Source organism: Vicugna pacos, chromosome 15 (genome assembly GCF_048564905.1).
Source record: "Vicugna pacos chromosome 15, VicPac4, whole genome shotgun sequence".
Lineage (NCBI taxonomy): Eukaryota > Metazoa > Chordata > Mammalia > Artiodactyla > Camelidae > Vicugna > Vicugna pacos.
Genome location: NC_133001.1, coordinates 9,029,355 through 9,056,131, shown reverse-complemented (window position 1 = coordinate 9,056,131; position 26,777 = coordinate 9,029,355). Strand labels below are relative to the sequence as shown.

Here is a 26,777-nt window from a genome sequence, read left to right as displayed (position 1 = left end):
GTGAGAAAAATGACTTAAGTGAGAATGTAAATGAAAATGCCTGGCACTAGTAGGCATATAGGAAATGTTCACTTCCCTCTGTTCTCCTGGAAGACAGGCTTCCATTCTGTGTCTTTCAATATCTCCATTCTGTGATCAATGAATTAAAAAACAGGAATTGAATTTTACCAGTTGTTAAACTTTTTGGAGAATAAAGAAGGAAATAAATATCAAGTGAACAAGCAATTACAAGCATTAATTTGAAATGTTCATATTCCTTTGACACTTGGACCTTTTTTTCCTATTTCACTATCACCTAAATCTCCCAAAAGGTTTATAATTTTATGACTAGGCCAACATGAGATACAATTTGGAAAAACTAGTGACACTGTGCTTTATTTGAGAACACAAAAAAAGGGCATGACCAGAACTCTGCCAGAATGGTCCTTAACATTCTGCATACCCTAGCCAGGGCAGTATTAACTTTCCAACACTGTTGATGTAAGACAGAGTGCTGCTAACTTCTTAGAGAATTAGAAAAAGATTGAAACAAACTCTAAAGGTGCGTTCTTTAAGAAGGAAAGTGGGCTGGTTTTCTTTTTGCTCCTTTAAAAACTCTAGCCAGAAATACCACCCAATTTATAATGAAGACTCTACACAGCAGCACCAAAAGGGCTATTTACAAGAAGAGTTTTTTTCCCAACAGAATCCACTTGAATGCACCGAGAAACTGCATCTTAGCTAAGAGTGGTTCACTAAGAACAAGGCCATCTAAGTGCCTAACTAGTATTTAAAGTTGTCAAAGGGTGGGGATGTGCAAATTTAGCAGCAAAAGACTCTTTTGTTTTGCCTCAAGGGAAAGTGATGGTGGTCAGAGGGGCCAGTTCCAAGGGCTGGTCCAGCGGGGGCCGCTGGTCTTGGTACTCCGCCACATGCCCATTCCGGTGGTGGCCGTACTCAAACTTGATTCGCAGCTCGCCAATCTTGGACTGGGGGAGAATATCCGGGATCCACTCAATGATGAAAGGTGTTGGCTCCTTTTGATCTGGGGAAGTGTTGCCTGAAGACAAGGAGGAAAAAAAAAAAAAAAAAAAGGAAAAGAGAGAAAAGAAGAGCAAAAAGATTAGTACAATTCCAAAATAAATTTGAATCTGGACAGATATTACTCTGCTCAGGAATTTTAAAAAGAAACAAAAGAGAAGTTTAAAAAAGTATGAGGGAAAAAAAAGAGTTAGAGGGACAAGAAGAAGAATCGAGGGAAGGGAAAGGTGATTACTGCTGTATCTGTTCAAAAGGTTTCAGGGAACTGTCTGGCATCCTCAAATAAAATAAGACCCAGCCTTTATGAAAACAGGGCCAAAAGAATCATAAGGAGAGCCCAGACTGAGAGGAAAAGAAAGCCGGATGAGATTAAAAGGGAGACTAGCAAGAAAAGTCAAGTTTCAAGGAATGCAGAAAGAAACAATTAAAATGTACATGGTTCTAAAACATTACAGCAGGTTGGGTATAGCTCGTGTGGTAGAGTGTAGGCTTAGCATGCATGAGGTCCTGGGTTCAATCCTGAATACCTCCTCTAGAAATAAATAAATAAACCTCCTCCAAAATAAAAACAAATAAAAAAACCATAAAAGACTGATAAAGCAATACAATTAAAAAATATTAGAATTCTATGATAAGCAAAAGCATTTGGTACTGGTTGTATGTTTAGACAGATTAAAAGAACAAAACAGAAAGATCCAAAATGGACACAAATAGAACAGGAATTTAGCATAAAGGCAGCGTTTTCAATTAGTAAAAGAAATACAAGTAAGTGTTTCTTATAACAAATGGTGTACATCAACTACACAACTATCTGGAAAAAAATAAAAGGTGGCAGAATCTTACCTCATACCTTACATCAAAATAAAGTCCAGAAGATCAAAGATTTAAACATGAAAATGTTACAGAATGCTTTTGAAAAAATACAAAATACTGGCAGAATTAAAAATAAGCATATGGTATCACCTTCACAACTATAGAGACAAGCATAGAAAACATAGCCAATTAGCAAAAAAACAGAAAAATAAAACAAGATGGAAGAACAAATATATCGATTATAATGAAGGGGACAAACTATTTAAGTTGGAGAAAAGTCAAAACCAACCATATAATATTGATAAAAGATTCAACTAGAACAAAGTGTCACAAAAAAGTCAAAAGGCTGGCAAACATCACAAAAATGAAAAGACAGCTGGTATCACTGTTGTAATATTGAACATAGAAGAATTTAGGACAAATGTTATTTTTACATTGATAAATAGTGCTAAATTTTGTATCCTCCTAAAATTTGTAAATTGAAAACCTAATCCCCAATGTGATTGTACTTGGAATTGGGGCCTTTGGGTCATGAGCACAGAGACCTGACGGATGAGATGAGTGCCCTTTAGACCCCAGAGACATCCTTGCCCTTTCTGTAATGTGGGGACACAGAGAGAAGACTGCCGATGGCTATCTATGAGCCAGGAGATAGGCCCTAACCAGACAATGAATTTGTCAGTGCCTTGATCTTGAACTTCCCAGCCTGTGGAACTGTGAGAAATAAATTTCTGTTGTTTATAAGCCATCCAGTTTATAGTATTCTGTTACAGCAGCCCAAATGGATTAAGACAATATATTTACACTGACATCTGTCAGTAACTCTGATGTACAAAAAACACTGCATTACAGTAGTTAAAAGGCATTTTGCAATATGAAGAGACATTTAGAGAAACAATTGTAGTAGGAAGTTGTATCATGACTCTGCTATGTAAGTTTTGTTAAGTCTTAAAACTATATAAAACTTTATATTGGATAAATAATAACATCTTTGCTAGCACAAATTCTTATCATACATTAGGATAGTAGGAAAATATTTCTAAATTCCTAAAAAAATAGAAATTAAAAAGGTACATCTTCTGACCTCAAAATAATAAAACTAGAAATTGATACCTAAGAACATAAAAATCAAAAACCTCAATCAGGGGTTGGAGGGGATAAATTTGGGAGTTTGAGATTTACAAATGTTACCCACTATATATAAAAGTAGATTTAAAAAAAGTTTCTTTTGTATAGCACGGGGCACTGTGTTCAATGTCTTGTAATCACCTTTAATGGAAAAAAATATGAAAATGAATATATGCATATATATGCATGACTGGGACATTGTGCTGCACACCAGAGACTGACACAGTGTAACTGACTGTACTTCAATTAAAAACAAAACAAAACAATCTCAACCAACTGGAAAAATTTAAATACAAAGTACTGGGGACACAGAGAAACTAAACTATAATATAGATTATTTAGATATTAATAATAAGAAGAATCTTAAATGTTCTTATTATCAAACATGAAACTAGAAAGTTAACTGATATTTCCAAAAGACATAAAAATAAAATAACCATGAAAATGTTACAAAAATTTTTTAAAGCATTAGAAGAAATTTTTACAAACAAAAGCAGAAAAGAGGTTAAAACAGAAATTTAGAACAACTGATAAATACAAGAGCCAGTTCTATGAAAAAGACAAAATTCTGGTGGAGTATCTAACTATAGACTTAGATTTTAAAAGTTATGTGATTATCCTCCATACCAAAAACTATCAAAGTGTACACAAGTTAAATTCTGGATGAAAACAGAAGAATTTTGGAAAAAATATAAATGATTAAAATTGACTCAAGAAGAGACAGAGACCATGAATACAAATGTAAATCAGAAGAAACTAAACAAGTTTTTAGAGAACTCTTGCAAGTCAGGGCTAGGTCCAGATAATAAATTCTTCCAAATATTCAAGGAACAGATATTTCCTAAGCTATTTAATTTGATCCAAGGCTTTCTAAAATCATTTTCTATATAGCTATTACCAAAACCCAAAAAAGCCTCCAGATAGGACACTGTGGACACTTATCACTTAGGGATAATAAAAAATCCTAAATAAAATGTTAGCAAATAGAACCTATATATATATATTAAAAGAAAAAACACCACAAAGGATTTATTCCAGAAATGCAAGATTTTATCAATATTAGAAAATTATTCATAAAATTCATATTGTCTTGTGGTAGCTCACAGCAAAAAAAATGTCACAATGAATATATGTATGTTCATGTATAACTGAAAAATTGTGCTGTACACCAGAATTTGACACAACATTGTAAAATGACTATACCTCAATAAAAAATGTTAAAAAAAAGTCAACAGGTGTTTTTATTTCAGGATCTTTTTAATATGCAAATTTATAGGATGAATTTCTAAGAGAGATAAATTATACTCTAAGACTCTACTCCTACTGCCTCCCTCCTTCAACTGTAACATTTTCTGAGATCTGAGTGAATCTTAACAACCAGGGGAATTTTTATATGGCAAAGTTTCTTTTCCCACCAAAGATATTATTACTAAACTGACTGAGCATCTGAAAGTCAAGGGTCTTAGAATCCAAGGAATACAATAGGTAGCACTTCTCACTTATCAGACCATGGCGTGCTTTTCTCACAGAATACTTCTCACTGTCTCTTCTTCAGGACAGAGTTGGAGAAGCTGGAGGAGTTTTCAGTCTAAAATGATAATCATGGCTGCTAGCTTTACTGTTCATTGTTTGCTCTTGAAGTCAGTTAATTTAACAAGAGAAAACAATGAAATACAAATACTGGGAGGAAACAAAATTTTTTTTTTCAGGTGATGTAATTGATTTCCCAGAAACCAACAAGTAAACCACCATCATCACTACTAGGAACTCAAGGAGGGCAATTTGATAATAAGTAAACCCAAATCAAGAGCTTTCCACACATTGGCAGAAACATGATAAACATCTTATTCACAAGTACAGCCAAAAATATACTTCACAAGAATTTGATAAAATAATTCTCAATTCTAAATTTCTCCTAGAAGCATCAGTGCACAAAGAGAGAAATGAAGGGGGCCCACTAGATGGAGCACAAAGCTATGATAATTAAAATTATGGCTGGCATTCATTCATTCTTTAGTCAGTAAGTACCTGTTATGGACTGGGCACTGTACTATCTTATGGGCAGAATGACAGTGACATAGTTCACTGCCCTGAATGTGCTTATAGTCTAGTCAGTGGAAAGACAGGTGAATGGTGATGGCTAGCAGTGAAGGCTCTGGAGTCCAAAACTGCCTGGGGTTGAAGACCACCTCCACCACTTCACTAGCTGTGTAACTCTGGGCAGGATACTGCACCTGTCTTCGCCTCAGTTTATTCATCTGTAAATGGGGATCACAGCGTCTACCTCTCAGTGGGTTGGTAAGTTAAACTAAATTAAATTAATTAATGTATGTAAAGCACTTAAAATAACAGCTAGCACAGAGTAGGTGCTCATCAAGTGCTACTTTTTATAGTTGACATTATTATTGTTACATTATTGTACAAATACCCCAATTAAAATTAGACAAAGAAATAGCAATTCATCAAATACAAATGACTAATATGAAAAGTTTACTCTCATCAATATTTGAGGGTAATGCAAATTAACAGAATGATAGAACATTTTTTGCCCATCAAATCAACAAAGATTTAAAAAGGAGAAACTCTTTCATACATAGCTAACAGGAGTAAAACTGTAGAAATATTACAATCTTCCTGGAGAGCAGTGTGATGAAAACAATCAAAAGCCCTAAAAATGTACATAAACTTTGACCCTCCAATTTCACTTTTAAGAATTTATCCTAAAGAATATCCTAAATAAGTCAGGGAATAATTAAGAATATAAAAGGTCTATCTAAAAGGAAGTTAATTCTAAAAGGAAGCATTGAGGGAGGGTATAGCTCAGTGGTGGAGCACATGCTCAGCATGCATGAGGTCCTGGTACCTCTATTAAAATAAATAACCTAATTACCTCCCCTGCGAAAAAACCCACAAAAATAAACAAATAAAATAAAAGGAAGCATTGTTTATATTACCAAAAAATTTGAAACAACTTAAATTCAGGATTGATTAGAGTGAGGTACCTTAATGAATTCAATGTTATACAGCTATTAAAAATGTTGTATTCACATATACTCTGGTTTCTCTTCAGATCATACAAATCGTTCGCCGTTTACTAAAGATTTCAGTGGAGAGGAAAAGTGTTGTATTCACAATAGCCAAAAAGTAGAAGTAATCCAAGTATCCATCAATAGATGAATGGATAAACAAAATGTAGTATATACATATAATGAAATATTTTTCAGCCTTAGAAAGGAAGGAAAATTTGACATATGCTACAATGTGGATGAAGACATCATGCCAAGTGAAATAAGCCAGTCACAAAAGGACAAAGACTGTATGATTCGACTTACATGAGGTACCCAGAGTGTCAGATTCATACAGACAAGGCGGAATGGTCACCAGGGCTGGGGGAAGGCAGGAGTGGGGAGTTAGTATTTAATGGGTACAGTTTCAGTTGAGGAAGATGAAAAAGTTCTGGAGACGGACAGTGGTGATGGTTGCACAACAATGTGAAATTACTTAATGGCAAAAAACCTTATGTTTAAAAATAGGATGGTAAATTTTATATTATGTATGTTTTATAATAGTTTTTAAAAGTTTAAAAAATAATGCTGAAGATAGATATGGGAAGATAATCATGATATATTTTCAAGTGAAAAAAAAGCAGCTGACATATGATCTCACGTTTTGGAAACTCTTTTTTTGCACAGGGAAAGGTCTGAAAGAGCACACACCAAAATCTTAATGGTGATGTCCTCTTTGGTGGGTGGGGTTACAGGTAGTTTTTAGCTTCCTCCTTTAAACTCTATAATTTCTGTATAATAAACAAGTATTACTTGTCTAATTTTATTTCAAAAGCACTGGCTCAAATGAAACAAAACACCTTATCTCATGACTGCCTACCCAAAATGCATGAATGTGTCTTCCTTGCTTAAGTCTCGGATAGTGTAATGCACACAGCTGACCCTCAGCGGAAGATGTGCTATCAAAACCACCAATTCACTCACCAACTTTGAGAAAAGTTTTTAGTTCCAAGGGTCGCAGCACTGGTTGCTTTTCTATACGACCGTAGGTTTCTGCTATGCTCTCTACTTCTACTTTAGGGCATTTAAACAGCTCGTAAGTCCCATCTCGGTTCTGGATAAAACTCCGGGTGATTTCCAAGGGCATCTGGATATGGAGACAATACCGAGAAAGATGAGAAAGAAAAAACTTTCAAAGTAGACAAACATTTGGAAGACGACTGATTTTATTCATTCTTTCCTGTTAAGTACACTGAAATTAACTGAAACTTCCCTTTGTATTTTCAAGTAAATTTTGTCAGCAAATCTCCCTTTTCTCCTATACATCGTTCATGGCTTTCCTTTTATTCTCTGTAACTTTAATTTGAACTCCTGTGCCTTCATGGCTACATGACTGCTACTGGCACAGACCTGCTCTAAAATCGGTTTTATTCCCTTCCCTACTGCTCTGCTCGCAGCGTTCCTCTCCTGAAAACTCTACCAATAGCACCTACAGCTGACCTCACACCCTGCGTGCTTCACGACATCCTTGGGGCTGAACCAGACAGAGCGTGGACTGAATTTTGTCTCTGCCACTAGAAGGCAGGATGAGCTTCTTGTAGCCTGTTTCTCATCTGCAAAATACAGTTAATATCAATGCATGGTGGTGAGATTGAATGGGGTGATGCAGGTAAGTAACACACAACAGACAGAAGCTCAATGATTATTCGCTCTCTTCCCTCACTTGCCTTTGCTCTTTGTTGTTTCGGTGCCTCCCTGAACACGACTTGTTTCAGGCTAGAAGATGCTTCTGTGACATCCTGCATTTAAACAAGTCCCTCAAGTGTCTTTAGTGCTAACACAGGCCTTTTCTAGGGTTCACGTGTAAGTTCCATAGCTATCAATTTATTCTTTTTCTGAACATAACAATGCCTTGCAATTAAATTAATCTTAATGTAGCAAGTCATATTATGCTGAATTTTGCACAATATTCTATTCTTGCAGGAAGGGAAAATCCTCAAGTTTTCAGGATCTGCCAAAAGGAAATGTTTAAGAATGTCTGAAATTGCTCTTGTGATAAAGAACATTAATTAAGAGTCAGTTCTCCAATAAGAACTAAAGTGCAGTTTGGAGAGGAATATTTAATTGTGCTGGACGCACTGACTTCAAAATAGTGTATCATCTCAAATTATAGATATACTTTCTAGCTGCCTGCCAGTTAATCTCGGGCTCATCACAGCTAGTAAGGGATCTTTATTTAATTTACAAGAGAAAGCACCCCTGTTTTCTGATCCCAAAGGCAAAGAAAAAGGATACTCCAATTTAAGATACTTCCTCAAGCTACTATGGAATAACTACTAAAATCAGAGTTGGAACCATACTCAGAACATTTCTGAATAATCTCTTCGTATGGAAAAAGGGAACTGTCTTTGGTGTCCACAACTCAAGGAGCTGGTGCAAGCATTCTTTTTGCACTTGCTTCCCTCTCTTCCCCTCCCTCCCCTCCCACTGTTGCAAAAATGAACTCTTACCTCTGGGGTATCTAAGATTTGTTTAACTTGCAGGATATTCGTGATGTGCCAGGTATACTTGGAAAATGTTCCCAGGGGCAAGGCATCTTTGCGAACAAAAGCTTCAAGGTGGAAAGGGGACAAAATTAGACTACCAAGAAATAACATGCTCTTTCACTACATTTGTTATCTAGTTTCTAGAGAGTTCAGTACAGTGATATTCCTGCTGTAGAGAATCCCAGGCCTCTAAAAAAGGAATTCTAGAAGTAAATCTATACTAGGGTTTTGGCAGAAATGTGATGAATCAACCGATACGGATTTCTGCTATATAAAGTCTCTGATGCTTCTTTGAGATACTACTCATTTTTGGCACCTTAGAAGCTTGTTTGGTAAAGACTGCACACACAAGACTCCATTATAAAACAGCCTCTTACATCCTGAGCTATGTCAGAGATCAAATCATAGTCCTTAAAAAAATTACATGAAGTTTAAGCCTGCTAACGTGGTTGTCAGTCTATGGCCCTGCCTCTGGATTATAAAGGGGTTCCACTGAAGGGCCTAAAAATATATAAGGAATGGGTTAAAATTTATGTATTAGGCCTGAAGTTTAAAATGGAAGAATCAGTACCACCTCAAAAGTCTCTTTTTACAGCTTATCCCTCTGCCTTTTGAGGAACTAAACAGAGTGACTGACAGTTTGCACTATCCAAAGATAGAATTAAACCTCAAACAGGTTGTATTATGTCATCAAATAACAATTTACTGAAGAAATAGCCTTGATTTCTAGCTGAGGTTCCTCTTGGGCTATTTGCCCCTGAGCAACTTTTCTTCCTCCTTTTCTCTTCCTTCTCTCTTTATGCTACCTAATGAGCATCTTGAGATCTCTAGTAGAAAGATGTTATATAAAATCCAGAAATAAGCACCAGGATAATGTCATTATAAAATGTTCCAAGCCTGAGAATCACTCTAAAAATAAAATCTTCCTTCATCAAAAATTGAGAGTCATGAAAAACAAGTTTCAGTTTTTGATACATACTGTAATTTGCACCCAAGAAGCAGCCCGAATAACGACTGGAGCCTGCAATGTGTCCGTGGAAATTGGTTCATATCCAGAAAATACCCAGCTTCTTGGTGGGCACCTACATTGCACTTCACTGTGGTTCTTTTACCAAGTCTGTGCTTTCTGAATCTTTCCAGCCACTCTTACTGGAATAAGCATGGGGCCTTTGAAGAGCATGATCATTATTCTAAGAGCTGACTGGCCAAGGCTTCAGGCTCTGAGCATGTAACTGGAAGTCTTAATCCTGAAAATTCCATACAATTTTTCCCCAAGCTTAATTGTCTAAGGCCAAGACACCTGTTGCTATTCCTGAGGGAAGAATCCCATACCTGTGGTGGAGTTGGGGAGCCGTTTTTTTGCACTTCCTATGGATATCCTCTGCTGCAGGGCATCAAAAAAGGACTGAGGAATGTGGAACACCAGTGGCTCTGGTTTGCCTGTGGGAAATAAGGAGCAGCTCATTTAAAGAAACTCAGCGGGCCTTCTGATGTGTAGGGAAAGACAGAAGAAATGGAACTGATGGGTGGTAGTGACTAAAAATACCACTGAGATAGCTTTACACGGAGGCAAAAAAGAAGGCTTTGCTTGACCTTTATGAGTCAAGCACTGCCACCAGCCCTGCTCTTGACCCCTTGCAGTCATCACAAATATAGCAGACCCTTGTCATCTACCAAAGAGAACTTCTCAAATCCCTAATTTTGTAAACACCACCACAGCACAGACTTCCCGAGCCCTCTAAAGAGGACAGGAAGTGAGATGAGAAGGCGGAGGCTGAGCTGAGCAGGTAAACTTGATTCACTCCTGCTCACTATCAGCCAGGCACTTGCTGTTTGCATTTCTGCTCTCAGATGGTCAGGGCCTTGAATGCGAGAGATCCCAAAGTTATACCGCCTTATCCAATAAGCATGAGTCTTCTCTCTGATCTGAAGGCAGGCAAGCTGTTTGAAAATACGTAACAAACCTCAAAAAAACGTATAAGACACTAGGTCAACAGAATGAGTGTTCAGGGGAGGAGTCAAAAGAGTTCACAGTTTTCCTTAAAAACTCTCCTAAAGGGGGCTAGCTCTAATAGGAACATATCCAGAACCTTGTGGATTAACATGTAACTTCCACCTGCCTGGATGCAACTTAAGGAGTAGCTCTTAAAGAAGACTCTTAAAGTCAGTTCAGATGCCTTTTTGAAACAAAGGTCAAACAAAGAAAAATAAAAAATGAAAGGTCTTCTAGAGTTCTATAGCAAGATTTTACGTTCTTTCAATTGGTTTTGTCTACTTAATTGAATGCAGAATGTCAATGACAAAACTGTCACTGCTTGTTAGCAACTAAAATATTAACATCTGGGCAGTTTAAGAAGTCACCACAGAAAGGAATTTAAAAACCTTTCATCTTGAAATTAGATTATGGGCTACATGCAGAGATCATTATAACTCTACAAGTGCTAACTCACCAGAACTCAGCGGATGGGATTCTAGGGTTTAGGTTTACTAATTAATCTTGAAAAGCCTTCATAAAAGACACAGAATCACAGTCCAGGAGAGAGCTGATGGTGACTTTGACAAAGGTGGAGGCAATGGAGATGATGTGAGGGGGTGGTACAAGGAATGGGATGGAAAAGGACCACAGTTTATAGCTTACATTATTGTCAACGTTCTATTTTCTGTTTTGGGAGGCAGATGAGCACATATTTATTATATTATTTCAAACAACATATAAATAAATAAATTTTCAAAAGAAAAGAAAAGAAAAACATAGACTCTCTCTTTAACCTTCCCTACCTTTTTTTCTTAACAAAGTAACTTCTGAAGTTTTATTCGTTCTGAATATAAATAAAACTAAACATGTATTATCAGCAAACATTTCCACTTAGCATAAGGAAGACCCTCCTCACAGCTATCACTGTCCAACAATGTTATGAGCTGGCTTAAAAAACAGTGAGCTGCTCATCACTGCATAAAGCCTGCAAAACCATCCGTCAAGGATGCTTTTAAGGTAATGGGCAAGGACTGGTTGGATGGCCCACCTCCAAAACTGCTGAGGCTCTGTGAGGCTATCACAGTCAACCCAAGTCTGGCCTATGTTCTCCAGTCTCCTTTAGCATGTCTGTGTAATTTTACATCACTATCTTAGTCTCACATGCTTAGATTTTTTTTTCTAAACCTTTTCCTCCCTTGCTTTGATTTTAAGTTTGAGGGTCAGAATGATCTTCTAAGGCTTTGGTATCTCCCTCACCAAACACACACCCTCATACACCCCAAGAACAAGGCTATCTACCTTTACTTATTATTTGCTGTGTTTTTTTGCTTCCATCTCTAAATTCATTTTGCTTGTCCTGCACTTTAATTACGTGATTATTTCTTTCTTTCATTTAGATTTCTACTTTCTTGTGGTCCAGTGCACTCTGGACTGAAGCTCAATTACTTTTCCTATCAAAACTTTTCCTATGACACAATTACTTTAATTTCTCCTACTTTCAGCAATAGCCCAGTTGGATGACCAGTACTTACCATCAAACTGATAGTGCATGGTTTGATGGATGCGTTCTGTGACACTGGCCAGCCAGTCTTGGAAGGATAAGGTCACTTGTGCCTCATCTAACAGCTGACCACAGGCTAAGGGGAAAAAAAAAAAATTCTTCAGTAACTTTTATCTTTTCTTACAGAATTAAAAAGCTAATTAAAGTTTGAAAAAGCTAAGGAAGAAGTTTACACAGAAAAGAGCAGTAAGCTGAAATTCAAAGAAATCAGATACATTAAGTGAAATGGAATGTTGCAGGTTTTTTTTTAAAGAATCCATCTGGAAAAAAAAAGAAATGAAAAGCTCTGTGAGACTAATGGGTTTAAGATTATTAAGTGCAGAAAGTTTGCAGCCTTTCAACTTCAGACAGCAGACTGAAGAATGGCTTTGTATAATGGCTCTCTTAGAGATCTATAAACTGGCCCTGTTCCTGACAAATGTGTCTATATACCGACCAACCTGCCATCCTATTGTTCCTTCTCCTGAAATGTCTTCATATGTCTGAAGTATAGCCCCGTTTTTAAAGAGATAATGATGCCAAAACTACTATTCATTTAAAATCAAAATTCTCATAGGTCAATGTATATAGTGATAATTTGGATTAAAAGCTATTTTCTTTTTTCTTTGCACCAAAGTGATAAAAATTTGTTAAAAAATTTCTCCCATATACTTTTTTTTGAGGGGGGGGAGAATTAGGTTTATTTATTCATTTATTTGTAATTAGGCATATTTATTTATTTATTTTTAATGGAGGTACTGGGAATTGAACCCAGGACCTCATGGTGCTAAGCAAGTACTCTACCTCTGATCTACACCCTCCCTGCCACTCCTATATACTTTTGATTTGTTTACTTCCTGACCTTTGAAGAACATTTATTCTTGGAATGTGTACGTTCTTAATTAATTAGTTAATTAAAATTTGGCCTTGTATCATTTATTTGCTATTTATGTACTAATCTTGTCTTTAAAGCTAGAGTATGCGGGTAGGGGAAGATGTCTAATTTTTAATCACCCAGCCATGTTATATGAGAGTTAAGAAAATGTTGATCCCCAAATGTACAAGCTTAATTATTCTGAGTAGGAAAGTGATGTATATATAAATTTGTTATGTTCAAATTAAGTCATTCTACCTCATAAATTCAGAATGATGGCCCTGCTACGGCTTTTAGGTGTTTTCAAACTTCACTAGCTTTGGAGAACAGACTATATTTGTCTTTCTCAACAAATATTTATCACTGAAAAATTGTAAAATATGTTTCTTTTTCAGCCTTGAATCTCCATACCAACTGCATGTGGGTAAGGAGCAACAAAAGGAAAATATCCTACAAAACATGTGCTGTCAAAATGTGTCAGTAATTTTTGTTGCATCGGTTATTTAAAAGGCAATTTGGGGCAAAGGGTATAGCTCAGTGGCAGAGTGCCTGCTTTGCATGCATGAGGTCCTGGGTTCAATCCCCTGCACCTCCAATAAAAATAAATAAACAGATATGCCTAATTACCCTCCACCTAAATTAATAGATAAAAAGCAATTGCCACTTAAAAAATTAAAAATAAATATTTTTAAAAAAAGAAAAGACAATTTGGTTTTGAGTCTGATTTGAGACGAGCAGGAGGGACAGCAGAGTCCAGCCTCAGCGCCTACTAGTGTGTATCTCAGCACTCCTTGGGGGACAACATGCAACATGTCTTTTAATTAACACTGCTTTGGGCTTCTTTAGGATGATTTTCCACTTCTTTAGCCTATCCTGGGGAAGGGAAACTTACCCTGCCTTTTTAATGCAGAAGCAACCACCGGCTTTTTCAGGCCACTTTTCCTTAGACTAGTGCTCACTGTGTCTTGAGGCAACAGCGAACTGTTGGTCTGTGCACCTAAACCACAAATCATTATACTGTTCAAAAAGATGTCTGCAGAATATAAATCGATCCAATATTAATTTCTGAAGAGTCTAAAACATATAAAAAGTCTTTACTAATTTCTAGGTTAGCTTCAGTTTCTAGAAGGAATTAGCATCAGCCTTTACACATAACATTTGAAGTGTCTTACACTCTTTACAGGAAGTTGGTGGGGGGCGACTAGAAGTGAAAGGAAGAAAAAAAAAATCATCCTTTACTCCCACCCCTCAGACTATTTTCTGGTGAATGTTCATCCATTTTCTTTTTTGTAAATAGTTTTTTTGCTGGTTTTGTGATTTTAAGTAGCTGTCATTATACCAAGATTGCCTGATTTAGCAAAATAATTTTGTTTGAATTTCGAACAAATGAACACTTTTTTAGTATCAGTACATTCCAAAGAGTGCATGGGAAATACATATGCTAAAAAATTATTCATTGTTTATCTGAAATTCAAATTAAACTGAGCATTCTGTACTTCATCTGGCTACCCAAGTGATCTAAACATTTCTCCAAACTCTTTATAATCATTTTTAATGACTGCCTAACAGTGTCTGTCAAGTGGCTTTATCATGGTTCATTTAACTATCCGCAGTGGTTGGCCCTTAGTTGTTCCTAATTTTTCAGAATTATAAATAACCACACAATGAGCATCTCTGAACAAAATGCTTTTCCTATACCAAGGATTATTTCTTTAAAAAAGTTTATTTAGAAGTGGGATTACTCAGTTAAAGGGTAAAAAAAAAATTTTTTTTGTGAGTTTTCCGAGGAAAGATCCATCAGTAGACATTTAATAGCAATCTCTGTATTGCTGCCAGAATTTCTCTCACAAACACAGAAATAACTGTGTCACTTTGTTTCTCCAGCCACATGCTGAAAATGCAGATAACAAACTACTCCTCAATTATCATGGAAATGTAATTAACCATTGTCACAAAATTTTTAAAAACATCTATCAATGAAAACTTCATGGCACTATCATAGGCAGATTAAGGTGTAAGACTAGTCTGAAAGTTTAAAGGATGAACAAGCATAAATAGAAATAAAAGTGGTGTTTGGTTGGATCTTATATTTGGCCAACAGAACCAAGTCTTAGCTTGACTTGACAAAGAATCATCAGTGGAGGGCAAAACTTTTCCAGGGAAAAAAAACCCAACAGCATTATTTCTTATATTTGCTGAGATCGAGTGGGAACAGATAAAATACAGTAAAAACAATTTCTAAAGGTAACACCACCAAACAAACAAACCAAACAGCTTCTCACCAGGTACTTCCTCCTTTTTCCTCTTCTTTGGCTTAGAGGCAGTAGACTCACACGCTGATACTGTTGATTCTGAATGGCAGCCTAACTGGGGCACAATAATCTCTTTAAGACCTAAAACATAACAAATTTCTGAATTATTAATACTATCCAAGAGTAAGTACAGGCCCCTATCTAGAGAAAAATTAATTTATAAAAATCCAAATCCCCAAAACAAATCATAGAGTGACTGCCTGCTTTTAAAATCAGTTCCTAAAAAAACAAAACAAAACAAAACAAAAAAACAGAAAAAGAAAAGAAAAAATCAGTTTCTTTAAAGAATTCCCCAAAACATATGTTTTCATTCATGGACCATTAACATGTTAAAAGGCTCTACAGAGAAATGTAAAACTAAAAAGTTGGGAGCTGTTGCCAACTAAAGATCATTTAGAAATGAAAATAAAAAGCATCTAAAAGATAAAAATGTTAAAAATAACAACATAAGACTCGATGTAGAAACTTTTAAAGGTCTTATTTTGAGCAAGGTACTAGTTTTCTCCATCTTCAAAGATAAGAAACAAGCAAGTAAGACAAAATAGAAGGGAATTTTTGGTTGGTGGTTCTTTGTTTTTACTAACTAGGGCATCTGTGGAAGAGTTGAAAAAAAAAAAAAAGCAAAGCTAAGCTAACTTTCCTAGATTCGTTGTTTCAATGATAATGCCCAAGTCTCTTGATCATTAATTTTAACCAGTCAACGAACCAACCAACCTTTATGCAAGTGTGCTGACTGGGATTAAAAGAAGGAATGCTTTGCATCTGAATTTTCTAGCAACTGCTTCTGAAGGCTGCTAGGACAATCTCCAAATGCCATCAATGGAGCTCTGTCATTGCGATTTTAGAAAAACAGAGTAACTGTGTCAACCATACCACCTACCGCTGGAATCAAAATTTAGGAAGTCTGAGAATTCCTGAGCCAATGTCTCGTCACTGGCAAAGGCACAGATGCAAGCAAAGAAATGAATGCATCTCTGGACCGCCTCATCCTTGGAGGCATTCGACTTGTGTGATTTCAGAGTCTGGCAGGAGCAGAAGAAACGGCGCTCGGGCAAGCTCTTGGCACCGATTTTCTGCACAAAGGATGTATGCAAATATCCCAGACTATGCTTCTGGCTTGCCTTGCATTTCACCACCAAAATGTTTTTAGTAATCCTCTGTACAAGGGGACCTGTGGGTTCGGTGGCCAACTGCCAGATGGTTTGCTTGGTTTCTGGAGAGGCCTGCATTGCATTCAGGACCGAGCTCTTTAGAGTCAGAGGGGTAGCCTCTGCCTGGCAGTTGACTGCCAGCTTGATGTGCTGGCACTGGTTTTCCACAACACCCTGGGTGGCAGCTTTCAGGCATGAGGGGACGTAACACCGTCCAGAGCTCAGCTGAGTGATGATCGTCCCATCCACCGTCTGGATTGTCGTCTCTGAAACACCTAGTTCCACAAAACACCGGTAATCAGGGCCCCGGTCTCTTTGCCGCACGGAGTAGACTTGCAGATCGGACCCTGTTATGATTTTGACAGCTTCCACACTAGGCTGCTTCCGCGCACCATAGCGGAATATGGTTCCACAGGTCTTGTTCTTACAGCTCAGTCCCCGGGTTCCATTGTATGTGCCGCACCGGGGACACTTCCGGATTCCCCTCAATGTGGCCTTCCCCAAATCGGATAAGAAAGCTGGGACTTTAGTCCTGAGAGAGTTTGGTTCCATTTTTCACAGGTCCTAGAAAAGGCAATAAGCCCATCAGCATGAGTACACACACACACACACACACAGACACACACACACAGAGTTAAAATCGCTTCTGATATTTACTACAGAAAGGAAAATGTAAAGAAGGTATCTACTATTTCCAAATTGTACCCTCACACAGGACATCCATTTAAATCTTCTTACAAAATAAAAATGGAGGAAACTTTGCCTTTTCCGTCTCTTTCTATTTTTAAATCCTAATGTAATAATTAAAGCATTTCTCTAGATTCAATCCTATACAATAACCTAGGTTAGTTAACTTAATCTTTTTATGCACAGATGTTTAACTTGAGCAAGGATTGAAGAATGGGAAAGATGAGTTCTTTCACCCCAAAACCCAGCCTGATCCTACCTGTATCAGCTGCCAGAGCATCTGGAAAACAGTGTAACCTGAATTCGTAAGACCTAAAAGGTGTTTCATGAGTCTGTGATGATCACAGAGGACAGGCGAAGACAATCATCTGCAGAGTAAGTGACACTGCTTAACTCAAGGTCTTCTGAAGTTTGAACTCTGTGATGTAACAATGCAGACATTCTGCCTCCTCCTTCTGGGCCAACCAATGACAAAGCTCATGCCCAGCGTTCCACAAAGAAGATTCCCACTGCCCTAAGTGGAGATTCTGGCAGTCTATAAGTAAAACAAGAAAAAACATTAAAGTTATACAAAGATAGACTGATTCTTTCCTCTTAGAAAAGGAGAGACTGCTTTCACAAGTGTTTGAGAAATATTTGATAGAAATTGTTATGGTAATGGTGGTTTTATACTTCCAGTTGCAAAAAGGTAAAACAGTGCTAATGTCATTACAGAGTTATCAAGAACACCTAGAGCCAAAGTATATAATTGGTCACTCATCCTTCCTAATAGTAATGCATTACATTTTCAGAGCACTTTATGCTTTTCAAAGTGCTTTCACACTCATTATTTCATCAGAACCTCGCATTTATACCTCATTTGGGCCAAATAACAATTGCTTTCCACATGAAAATTAAAAAGTTAAGTAACTTGCCTGAGGCCATCCAGCAAAATCAGCAATGATGCTTCCACTGACTCAGTGTCTGCTAAAAAGTATGCATCTCTGGAAGGGAGGGCATAGCTCAGCACTAGAGCATGTGCCTAGCATGGCATGAGGTCCTGGGTGCATTTCCCAGTACTTCAATTAAAAATAAATATGTAAATAAATAAATAGGGAGTTCAAGATTTGCAGATACTAACTACTATATATAAAATAAACAAGTTTATACTGTATAGCACAGGGAACTATATTCAATATCTTGTAGTAACCTATAATGAAAAAGAATATGAAGATGAATATATATATGTATATGTGACTGAACTATTAGGCTGTACACCAGAAATTGACATAACATTGTAAACTGACTATACTTCAATTAAAAAAAATTAGTAACTGGGGAAAAAAAAAAACCTAATTACCTCCCCCCAAAACAAAGAGTATGAGTCTCTGCTTTTGATTTTCCCACTAATATCATGAAAATTTTCAAACATATAAAAAACAGAATTAGACAGTGAATCTTCACATACCCACCCACGAGATTCTACAATTAACAGTCTACTATATTTGCTTTATTCCACCATTAAAATTTTACTATATTTGCTTTGTTACACATCAAGTTATCTATCCCTTTCTCCATCGGTCCCTTTCATATTTGGATGCATTTCAAAGTTGCAGGTATCAGGTCAGCATGCATGTTATTAAGTAAAGTTTAGTATTTTTAACACTTTGTAAAAAGGTAAATCCACCTGTAATTTTGAAATAGGGTGTTAGCTTTGCTTTTCCCACCCTGACCCTGGGCGGTGGGTCTTGATAAAAGAAATATTTTCCCTACACATCTTCTATAGTCCACTGGTTAACAAATTGGAAAGTGCCAACAAGACAGTCTAAGAATGCCCACTTTTTCAGTGTTGCTATGAACTAATCCCCCAACTGTAATATCTGCTGAGTGACTAAAGCTTTGTGAAATATGATCTATAGCAGGGTTTCTCCACCTTGGCACTACCGACATTTAGGGCTGGATAACTCTTTGTCATGGGGGGCCATCCTACGCATTGCAGGATTTTTAGTAGAATCCCTGGTCTCTACCCACCAGATGCAGTCAACACCCCCTTTCTGTTATAAAAAAACAAAAATGTCCAGATATTGCTAGATGCCCTTGTGAGGGCAAAATTACCTGTTAGAAAACATTCACTAATCTACTGAAGCATTTTGCTGTACACCTGAAACTAACATATTGTAAATCAACTAGAGTTCAATTAAAAACAAAATGAAACGTTGATCTAGAGACATTGGCCTGTTCACACAGCATTTCCTTCTCAGGTCAACAAACTTCTTTAGTAGGTCTTCTCTCTCATTCAGCTCTACCTGGGTTCTCAGGAGAGAATGTTCCAAAGTCAGTTATCTCTATGACCACGTCTTTTAACTTCTGAGCTTCAGATTGTTTTCTATGTATATCCCAGTTTTAAAATTACACTGATGGGGACCGGGGTCCGGTGCGGAGAGCCCTTCGTCCTGGGACACGGGGCGCGGCCAGAAAGGCGGCCGCCCCCTCGCCCGTCAGGCACCGCACATTCGTGGGGAACCTGGTGCTAAACCATCCGTAGACAACCTGCTTCTGGGTCGGGGTTTCATATGTAGCAGAGCAGCTCCCTCGCTGTGATCTATTGAAAGTCAGCCCTCGACACGAGGGTTTGTAGAAAAAAAGAAAGAAAATTTTATTTTTAAAACACAAAATAGAATAAAATTACACTGATGATCATGATTTACATAACCTTAAAGTGGAAAAAAGAACAATTTTACTCATTAAGGGAAGAACCGTTTGCCAATTTTATGGTGAAGCGTAAAGATGCTATAGTTTTAGCATCATCATGGGAATTCTACTCTTTCCCCTCATCTTTTCTTTTATCTGTTTATTATGCTCTGTAGAGGGCAATTTGTTAGTATCTTTCAAAACTACGAATGCACATTAAAAAACTTCAATTTTGAAATAATTTTAGGTTTATATAAAAGGTACAAAGATAGTATAGAGCGTCTCTGTATACCCTTTACCTCGCTTCCCCAAATGTTCACACTTTACATAACCAAGGGACATTTGTCAAAACTAAGGTTTTAACATTGATAAACTGTTAACCCTACTACAGACTTAAATTTTACCAGTTTTTCCATTAATGCCCTTTTTTTAAAGAATAAACTTTTTATTTTAGAATAACTTCACATTATCAGAAAAGTTGCAAAGATAGAACACAGAGTTCCCAGATAACTTTCACTCAGTTTCCCCTAATATTTACACATCATATATTACCATGGGACATTTGTCAAAACTAAGAAACCAACATTAGTACATATTATTAGCTAAACTCTAAACTTTGTCCTTCTTCTGTCTCAGGATGCAATCCAAGATACCACATTGCATTTAGTCCTCATGTCTCCTTAGTCTTCCTGGATCTGTGAATTTGTCTTTCCTTGTTTCTCATAATCTTGATCACTTTGAAGAGTCAGGTATTTTATAGAATGTCCCTCAATTTGGGCTCGTCTGATGTTTCCTCTGCATATTCCTTTTGACCCAGTAATTCCACTAATAAGAATTTATCTTACAGATTTACTCCTATGTGAAATGAGAAACATGTACGGTTATTCATTTGAACTTTTTTTCATTGATCATTTTTATAACAGCAAAACATTAGAACAAACCTAATGTCCATCAAGAAGGAACTGGTTAAATTAATTATTGTATAATTGTATAATGGATTATTTTCCAAAAAATAAAATAATTTTCACAGCTGCTTAAAAAAAAGACTAAGGAAGTTCTTTACTTATTGACCGTTCAGATCTTTAGGAAATGTTAAGTGGAAAAACAAAGTCAGAACAGCATGAGGGGGCGGTATAGCTTAAATGGTAGAGCATATGCTTAGCATGCATGAGGTCCTGGGTTTAAAGCCCTGGTACCGCCATTAAAAATAAATAAACCTAATTACCTTCTCCCTGCCAAAAAAACAAAAACAAAAACAATAATAAGTAAAAATAAATCAATAAAATATTTTGGTGGAAGGTATAGCTCAAGTGGTAGAGCACATGTTTAGCATGCTTGAGGTCCTGGGTTCAATCCCTGGTACCTGCTCTAAAAATAAATAAATAAATAGACCTAATTATCTACCCCCACAAAAAAATTAATAAGTAGAATAGCATGTATAATATGCTGTAACCTGTATAAAAGGAAGGAGGAAACAGGAAACAAATATATTTGTATGAGCTTATAAATGTAATACATTTAAAAAAAACCTTTAAAAATTTCACATAGTCTAACCACCTCTACCACTGGATTTTTAGTTTTAGACAGTGCTGCAATGAACATTCTAAACACTGACCTTAGTACATAAATGCAAGTATTTCAGTAGAAAAGATTTGGAACATTGCTTCTAGTGGGTTGTTTTTGTGGGGTACAGAGTAAGATTATATTGGGAGGAAAGGGTTCCACTTCTAAAAGTGTTTGAAAAGCACATCGGTGATTTTAAGGAGGGTATAGCTCAAGGTAGAGGTCCTGGGTTCAATCCCCAGTACTTCCTCTAAAAATAAATAAATAAATAAACCTCATTACCTACCCCCTCCAAAAAAAAAAAAAAAAGTGAATAGGGGAGGGAATCCAAATAATTTAATCAATAAAGTAATTTATTAAAATTATACAAAAGGAAAATTTAAGGGCAAAATTATCATTAAATATATCTTAATTTATCCTATCTCACTTTCTATACTTAAATTCCAGGCAGATAAAACATTCCAATACAATGTTAACACAGTAGAATAAAAAAGACAGGAATTTAAAAAAAATACACTTTTAAACGGTATCAGAATGAGGATGGCCTAAATGACACAAAACCCAGAATCCAGAAAATACTGATTAATTATTTTCCTGACTGTATCAGCAGGCTTTTTTTTTTAACTTCTTTATTGAGGTTTATTTTACATATCACAAAATTCACCCATTTTAAGTGTACAGTTAAATATTATTTATAGTCATAATGAATTATAATTGCTAATAAATTCTTAAATTTATAGAGTTGGGCGTCCATCACTATAAGAAAGTTTTAGAACACTTCCATCACCCCAAAAAGGTCCCTCTTGCTTCTGCAGTCATTCATCATTCCCATGCATAGGGAGTCACTAATTTGCTTCCCATCTCTATAGATTTACCTTTCCTGGACATTTTATATATATGGAATCATACCATAAATGGCCTTTTGTGTCTGGCTTCTTTCAGTTAATATAATGTTTTTGAGATTCAGCCACATTGTAGCATGCATCAGTACTTCATTCCTTTATATTGCTACATAATATTCCATTGTATGGATATACCATTTTGTTTATCCATTTACCATCTTATAGATATCTGGACTGTTTCCAATTCAGGGCTATCATGAAAGATACTGTTGAGAAAATTAACATGCAAGTCTTTGTGTAAACAAATGTCTTCATCTCTTGGGTAGATATTTAGAAGCGGAATTGCTGGGTCATATGGTAAGTTTACATGTGACTTTTAAAGAAATAGCCAAACTGTTCTCCAAAGTGACCGCACCATTTTACATTTGCACCAGCAGCATAAGAGCGTTCCTTTTTCTCCATTTCCTGGCCAACACGTGTTATTGTCTCCTTGGTTACGGCCATTTTATTATAGTGGGTGCGAAATAGTATCTCATTTTGTTTTAAACTGCATTTCCTTAATGAATAATGATGTTGCCAACATTTCATATGCTTATTTAGCCATATGTCCATCTCTTTAGGGAAATAACTATTCAAATATTTGGCCCATTTTAAAATTAAGACTGATTATATTTGATTACATAAAAATGAAATCTTTTTGCATGGAAAAAAGTATCCTAAACTAAGCCCAAAGATGAAAACAAACTGAGCAACAAAACTAGTGCAAGTCTTGTATGCGGAAAACTACTAACCATAATTGTAAGAAATTAAAGAGTTAAAAAAAAAGGAAAGACAGCTCATGTTCTTGGACCAGAAGACTTAGTATTGTTAAGATGGCGCTATTCCCCCATGATGTACACATACAGTGTAATCTCTACCAAAACTTCACATACCTTTTTTGCAGAAACTGACAAGATGATCCTGAAATTCTTACAGAAATGCAAGGGACCTGGTAGAACCAAAACAATCTTGAGAAAGAACAAAATAGAAGGACTCATACTTCCTTATTTCAAAAGTTACTACAAAGCAAATTCAGACATTGTGGACAGAGGAAGACAAACGCTGTACGATATCGTTTATATGTAGAACCTAAAAAAGCCAGACTCAGAAATGGAATGGTGGTTGCCAGGGGCTCGAGGGTTGGAGAAATGGAGAGATGTTAGTGAAAGGGTACAAACTTCTTGTTATAAGAAGAATAAGTTCTGGGGGTCTAATGTACAGAATGGTGATTATTGTTAATAATACTGTATTATGTATTTGAAAGTTGCTAAGAGTAGATCTTAAATGTTCTTAACCACAAAAGAAATGGTAATTATGTGATGTGATGGAGGTGTTAGCTAATGCTATGGTGGTAATCATTTTGCAATATATAAGACTATCAAATGAACATCTTGTATACTTTAAACTTACACAATGTTAAATGTCAATCACATCTTAATAAAGCTGGGGGATAGACAATGTGACATTAGACATACAGATAGATAAACAGAGCAATGAAATTGGATTGAAAGTTCAAAAGTAAACCCTCACATTTATGGTCAACTGATGTTCAACAAGGATGCCAAGATCACTTAAAGGTGAGAGAATACTCCTAGCAACAAATGGTGCAGGGACAACCGAATAGCCATGTGCTATTCTGAATGAAATTGACTCCTGCCTCATACTGTATATAAAAATTCACTCAAAGTGGACCATAAACATAAATGTAAGAGCTAAAAATATAAAATGCTTAGAAAAGAACGGGTGCAAATCTTCGTGACCTTGAATTAGGCAATGGTTTCTTAGATATGACACCAAAAGCAAGAGTGACAAAAGAAAAAAAATAGAAAAACTGGTCTTCATCAAAATTAAAAACATTTGTGCTTCAAAGGCACATCAAGGAAGTTAAAAGACAACCCACAGAATGGGAGAAAATATTTGCAAGTCATATATATGATAAGGGACTTGTATCTAGAATACGTAAAAAACACATAAGTTAACAATAAAAAGACAAATAACCCAATTTAATAATGGGCAAATGAGTTGAATGGATATTTCTCCAAAGAAGATATACAAATAGCCAATAAACACTTGAAAAGATGTTCAACATCATGTCATTAGGGAACTGCAAATAAAAAATGTCAAGATGCCACTTCAAAGCTATTAAGATGACTGAAAAAAGACAGACAGTAACAAATTTTAGCATGGATATAGAAAAATTGGAACCGACATACATTGTTGCGATATTGTAAAATGGTGCAGCCACTTTGGAAAATTGACGGTTCTTCAAAATGTTAAACAGTGTTACCATATGAATCCCAGGAGAATATATATATATACACATACACACACACACACATATATTATACACCCAAAGGAATTGAAAACAAAAATTTGTACATGATGTTCACTGTAGTAGTAAGATTCATAAATGTCAGAAAGATTCAGTTCAAATGTCCATCAACTGATGAATGGATAAACAAAATGTGGTATATCCAAACAACAGAATATTATTTGGCCATAAAAGGGAATGAAGTTCTGATACATGGTACAACATGAATGAATGAGACTTGATATATTATGGTAAGTGAAAGAAGTCAGACCCCAAAAGCCACACATTGTATGATTACATTTAAGTGAAATATCCAGAATAAGCAAATTAATAGAGACAGAAAGATAAGGGATTTCCAGGGGCTGGAAGGAAAGGGGGAATTGGGAGTGATTGCTAATGAGCATGAGATTTCTTTTTGGGGTGATGAAATGTTGCACAACTCTGTGAATATACTATAAAACACCTTTAAAAGGGTGACTTTTATGTTAGGTGATTTATGTTTCAATAAATCTGTCATTAAAAATAGAGGGAAATATTTGGAATGCAAATAACAAAGGGCTAATTTCTTAAAATAAAAATGTTTATAGATCAGTAAGAAAAAAGAAGCAAACCCACTAGAAAAGCAACCACAGGCATGAAAGGACAGGTTATGAAAGAGAAAAAAGAAAAATGATTTTGAACATCCACAATTCAACTTGACAATGAGCAAGAGGCAAATTAAAACAAGACTTTGGCAAAGTGACAAAAAAGACAAATGTTATCACACGAGGATGTAGAGAAATAAGCACTGGACATTGTTGGTGGGAGTGCAACATCGTTTTTAAAGGGATGTAAATAAAATAAATGTAAAACACACACTTTGACTTAGCGATTCCACTTTTAAGATTTCATGAGTTCTATTCTCATATGTACACAAAATATGTACAGGGGTACTCCATGCAAGGCTGTCCATAACTGCGCTAAGAACTGACCAAATAAACCATGGTGTAACCATACAATAGGTTACTATAATGACTTACGCTATTATGTGCTACTTAAAAAGAATCAGATCTATATGTATTGATAAGGAACAAGTATCACGATAAACTGTGGAGTTAAAAAAGGCATAGTACCTTATGTATAATGTGATAGTCTTGGTTTCAAAAAGAGAAAAGATAGGGAAGACACACACATACAGAATACATTGCCTCAGAAGCGACTGAGGGCTTGGTAAACAGAAAGTGGGTATATTTCAGTTTTGCACGATTTGAATTTTAAACTTGTACTAGTATCACTTATTATAGATTCTACACTGAAAGCACATATAAACAAGTAACACAACTTGAAAAGAACCTAAATTTAAAATTCATATTTGAATCCTGCCTTAAAAGGGGTCTCCTCTTTCTGGCAAGTTTACTAAACAGCCGCCTCAGTCAGATTGTGTAGAGGGAATGGTGCTGGAAGATCTACCCTACGAACAGTCCCTGAGTGGGTTTTCAGCCCGGTACTGTTTGGCTGTAGAGCTATACAGTTTGATGAACGCTGTTTAATGCTTGTGAAGCACAGTAAGTGAAGAGAACGAACGATCACCATGAATAAAACACACTAACTTGCTAACGTTTACTGAGTACAATTAAGCCCTTCCCATGCATTTACTCATGTATTGATTGCTCACCACGATCCTGTGAAGCAGGTACTATTTTATCCATCTTAGAGATGAAGAAACTGGCTCAAAGAAAGTAGTGATTTGATTAATGTCCAGCCTCCGGATAATCTAACTTGGAGTTTGGAATCTGCTGGATTCCTTATCAAACTCCAAGTGAGAGGAAGGGGCAGGACTAGAAGCCAGGACTCTCAACTTCGGGGCCGGAGTGCTTCCATCTGCCCTGCGCTGCGTGGGCACAGAGAAGAATGCTGCCGCGACCATGAGGACAGGAATCTAGGTACCCCGACTGCGCGGTGCATACCTCCCACCTAGCTTCCGGGACGCGGCCCGCCCCGCGACGCGCCACCCGGGGACCTGCTTCCCGGCATCCTCCCAGAGCGACCGCTCACTTCCGGTCCTAAGTAGGCCCGAGCAGAAGCATCACCTGGCCGGCACCCTGCTCTTAGGACACGCTCTTCACCGGGATTCCTGACTCTACGCCCTTGTCCCATCGCCGCTCCCGCCTTCTGTCAACGCGGCCACTTCACCTGCCCTGCGCCCCCCAGCCCGCGGGCCCAGACCCCCAGGCTGATGACCACCCTCACCTCCTCTCTCTTCGCCTGCCGCGGCCTTTTACAAACGAGGCCAAACTCTTCGCTGTAACGACAGTCGTCATT

General features: G+C 36.7%; 1 protein-coding gene and 1 pseudogene across 8 annotated transcripts; one reads left to right on the top strand and one right to left on the bottom strand.

Moving 5' to 3' along the window:
- Window positions 1–354: 354 nt before the first annotated feature.
- C15H2orf42 (chromosome 15 C2orf42 homolog) lies at window positions 355–26,777 on the bottom strand. Of its 8 annotated transcripts, none has more exons than XM_031676515.2 (11): window positions 26,706–26,751; window positions 23,059–23,114; window positions 17,311–17,586; window positions 16,094–16,928; window positions 15,184–15,294; window positions 13,794–13,898; window positions 12,020–12,124; window positions 9,845–9,952; window positions 8,477–8,577; window positions 6,951–7,113; window positions 355–1,039 (listed from the first exon to the last, which is right to left on the bottom strand). In XM_031676515.2, exons 4-11 carry the CDS (start codon window positions 16,914–16,916, stop codon window positions 831–833), a joined length of 1,725 nt encoding a protein of 574 aa, XP_031532375.1. In that variant the 5' UTR covers window positions 16,917–16,928; window positions 17,311–17,586; window positions 23,059–23,114; window positions 26,706–26,751; the 3' UTR covers window positions 355–830. The 8 variants fall into 8 exon arrangements, with proteins under 8 accessions (XP_031532375.1, XP_072793690.1, XP_006201614.1 ...); XM_072937589.1 differs by lacking the exons at window positions 23,059–23,114; window positions 26,706–26,751 and adding exons at window positions 17,966–18,109; window positions 19,337–19,558; XM_006201552.4 differs by lacking the exon at window positions 23,059–23,114 and having other exon boundaries at window positions 26,706–26,777.
- Window positions 6,012–6,097, top strand: LOC116279892 (U5 spliceosomal RNA; annotated as a pseudogene).

Excerpts from the sequence above, each read along its gene's own strand:
- C15H2orf42 (XM_006201552.4), bottom strand. The coding sequence starts at position 16,916 with ATGGAACCAAACTCTCTCAGGACTAAAGTCCCAGCTTTCTTATCCGAT. Across the intron at positions 13,899-15,183 it reads GAAAAAGGAGGAAGTACCTG|GTGCACAGACCAACAGTTCG; the intron begins GTGAGAAGCTGT and ends TTTGTGGTTTAG. Across the intron at positions 1,040-6,950 it reads AAAAACTTTTCTCAAAGTTG|GCAACACTTCCCCAGATCAA; the intron begins GTGAGTGAATTG and ends CCTTGTCTTCAG.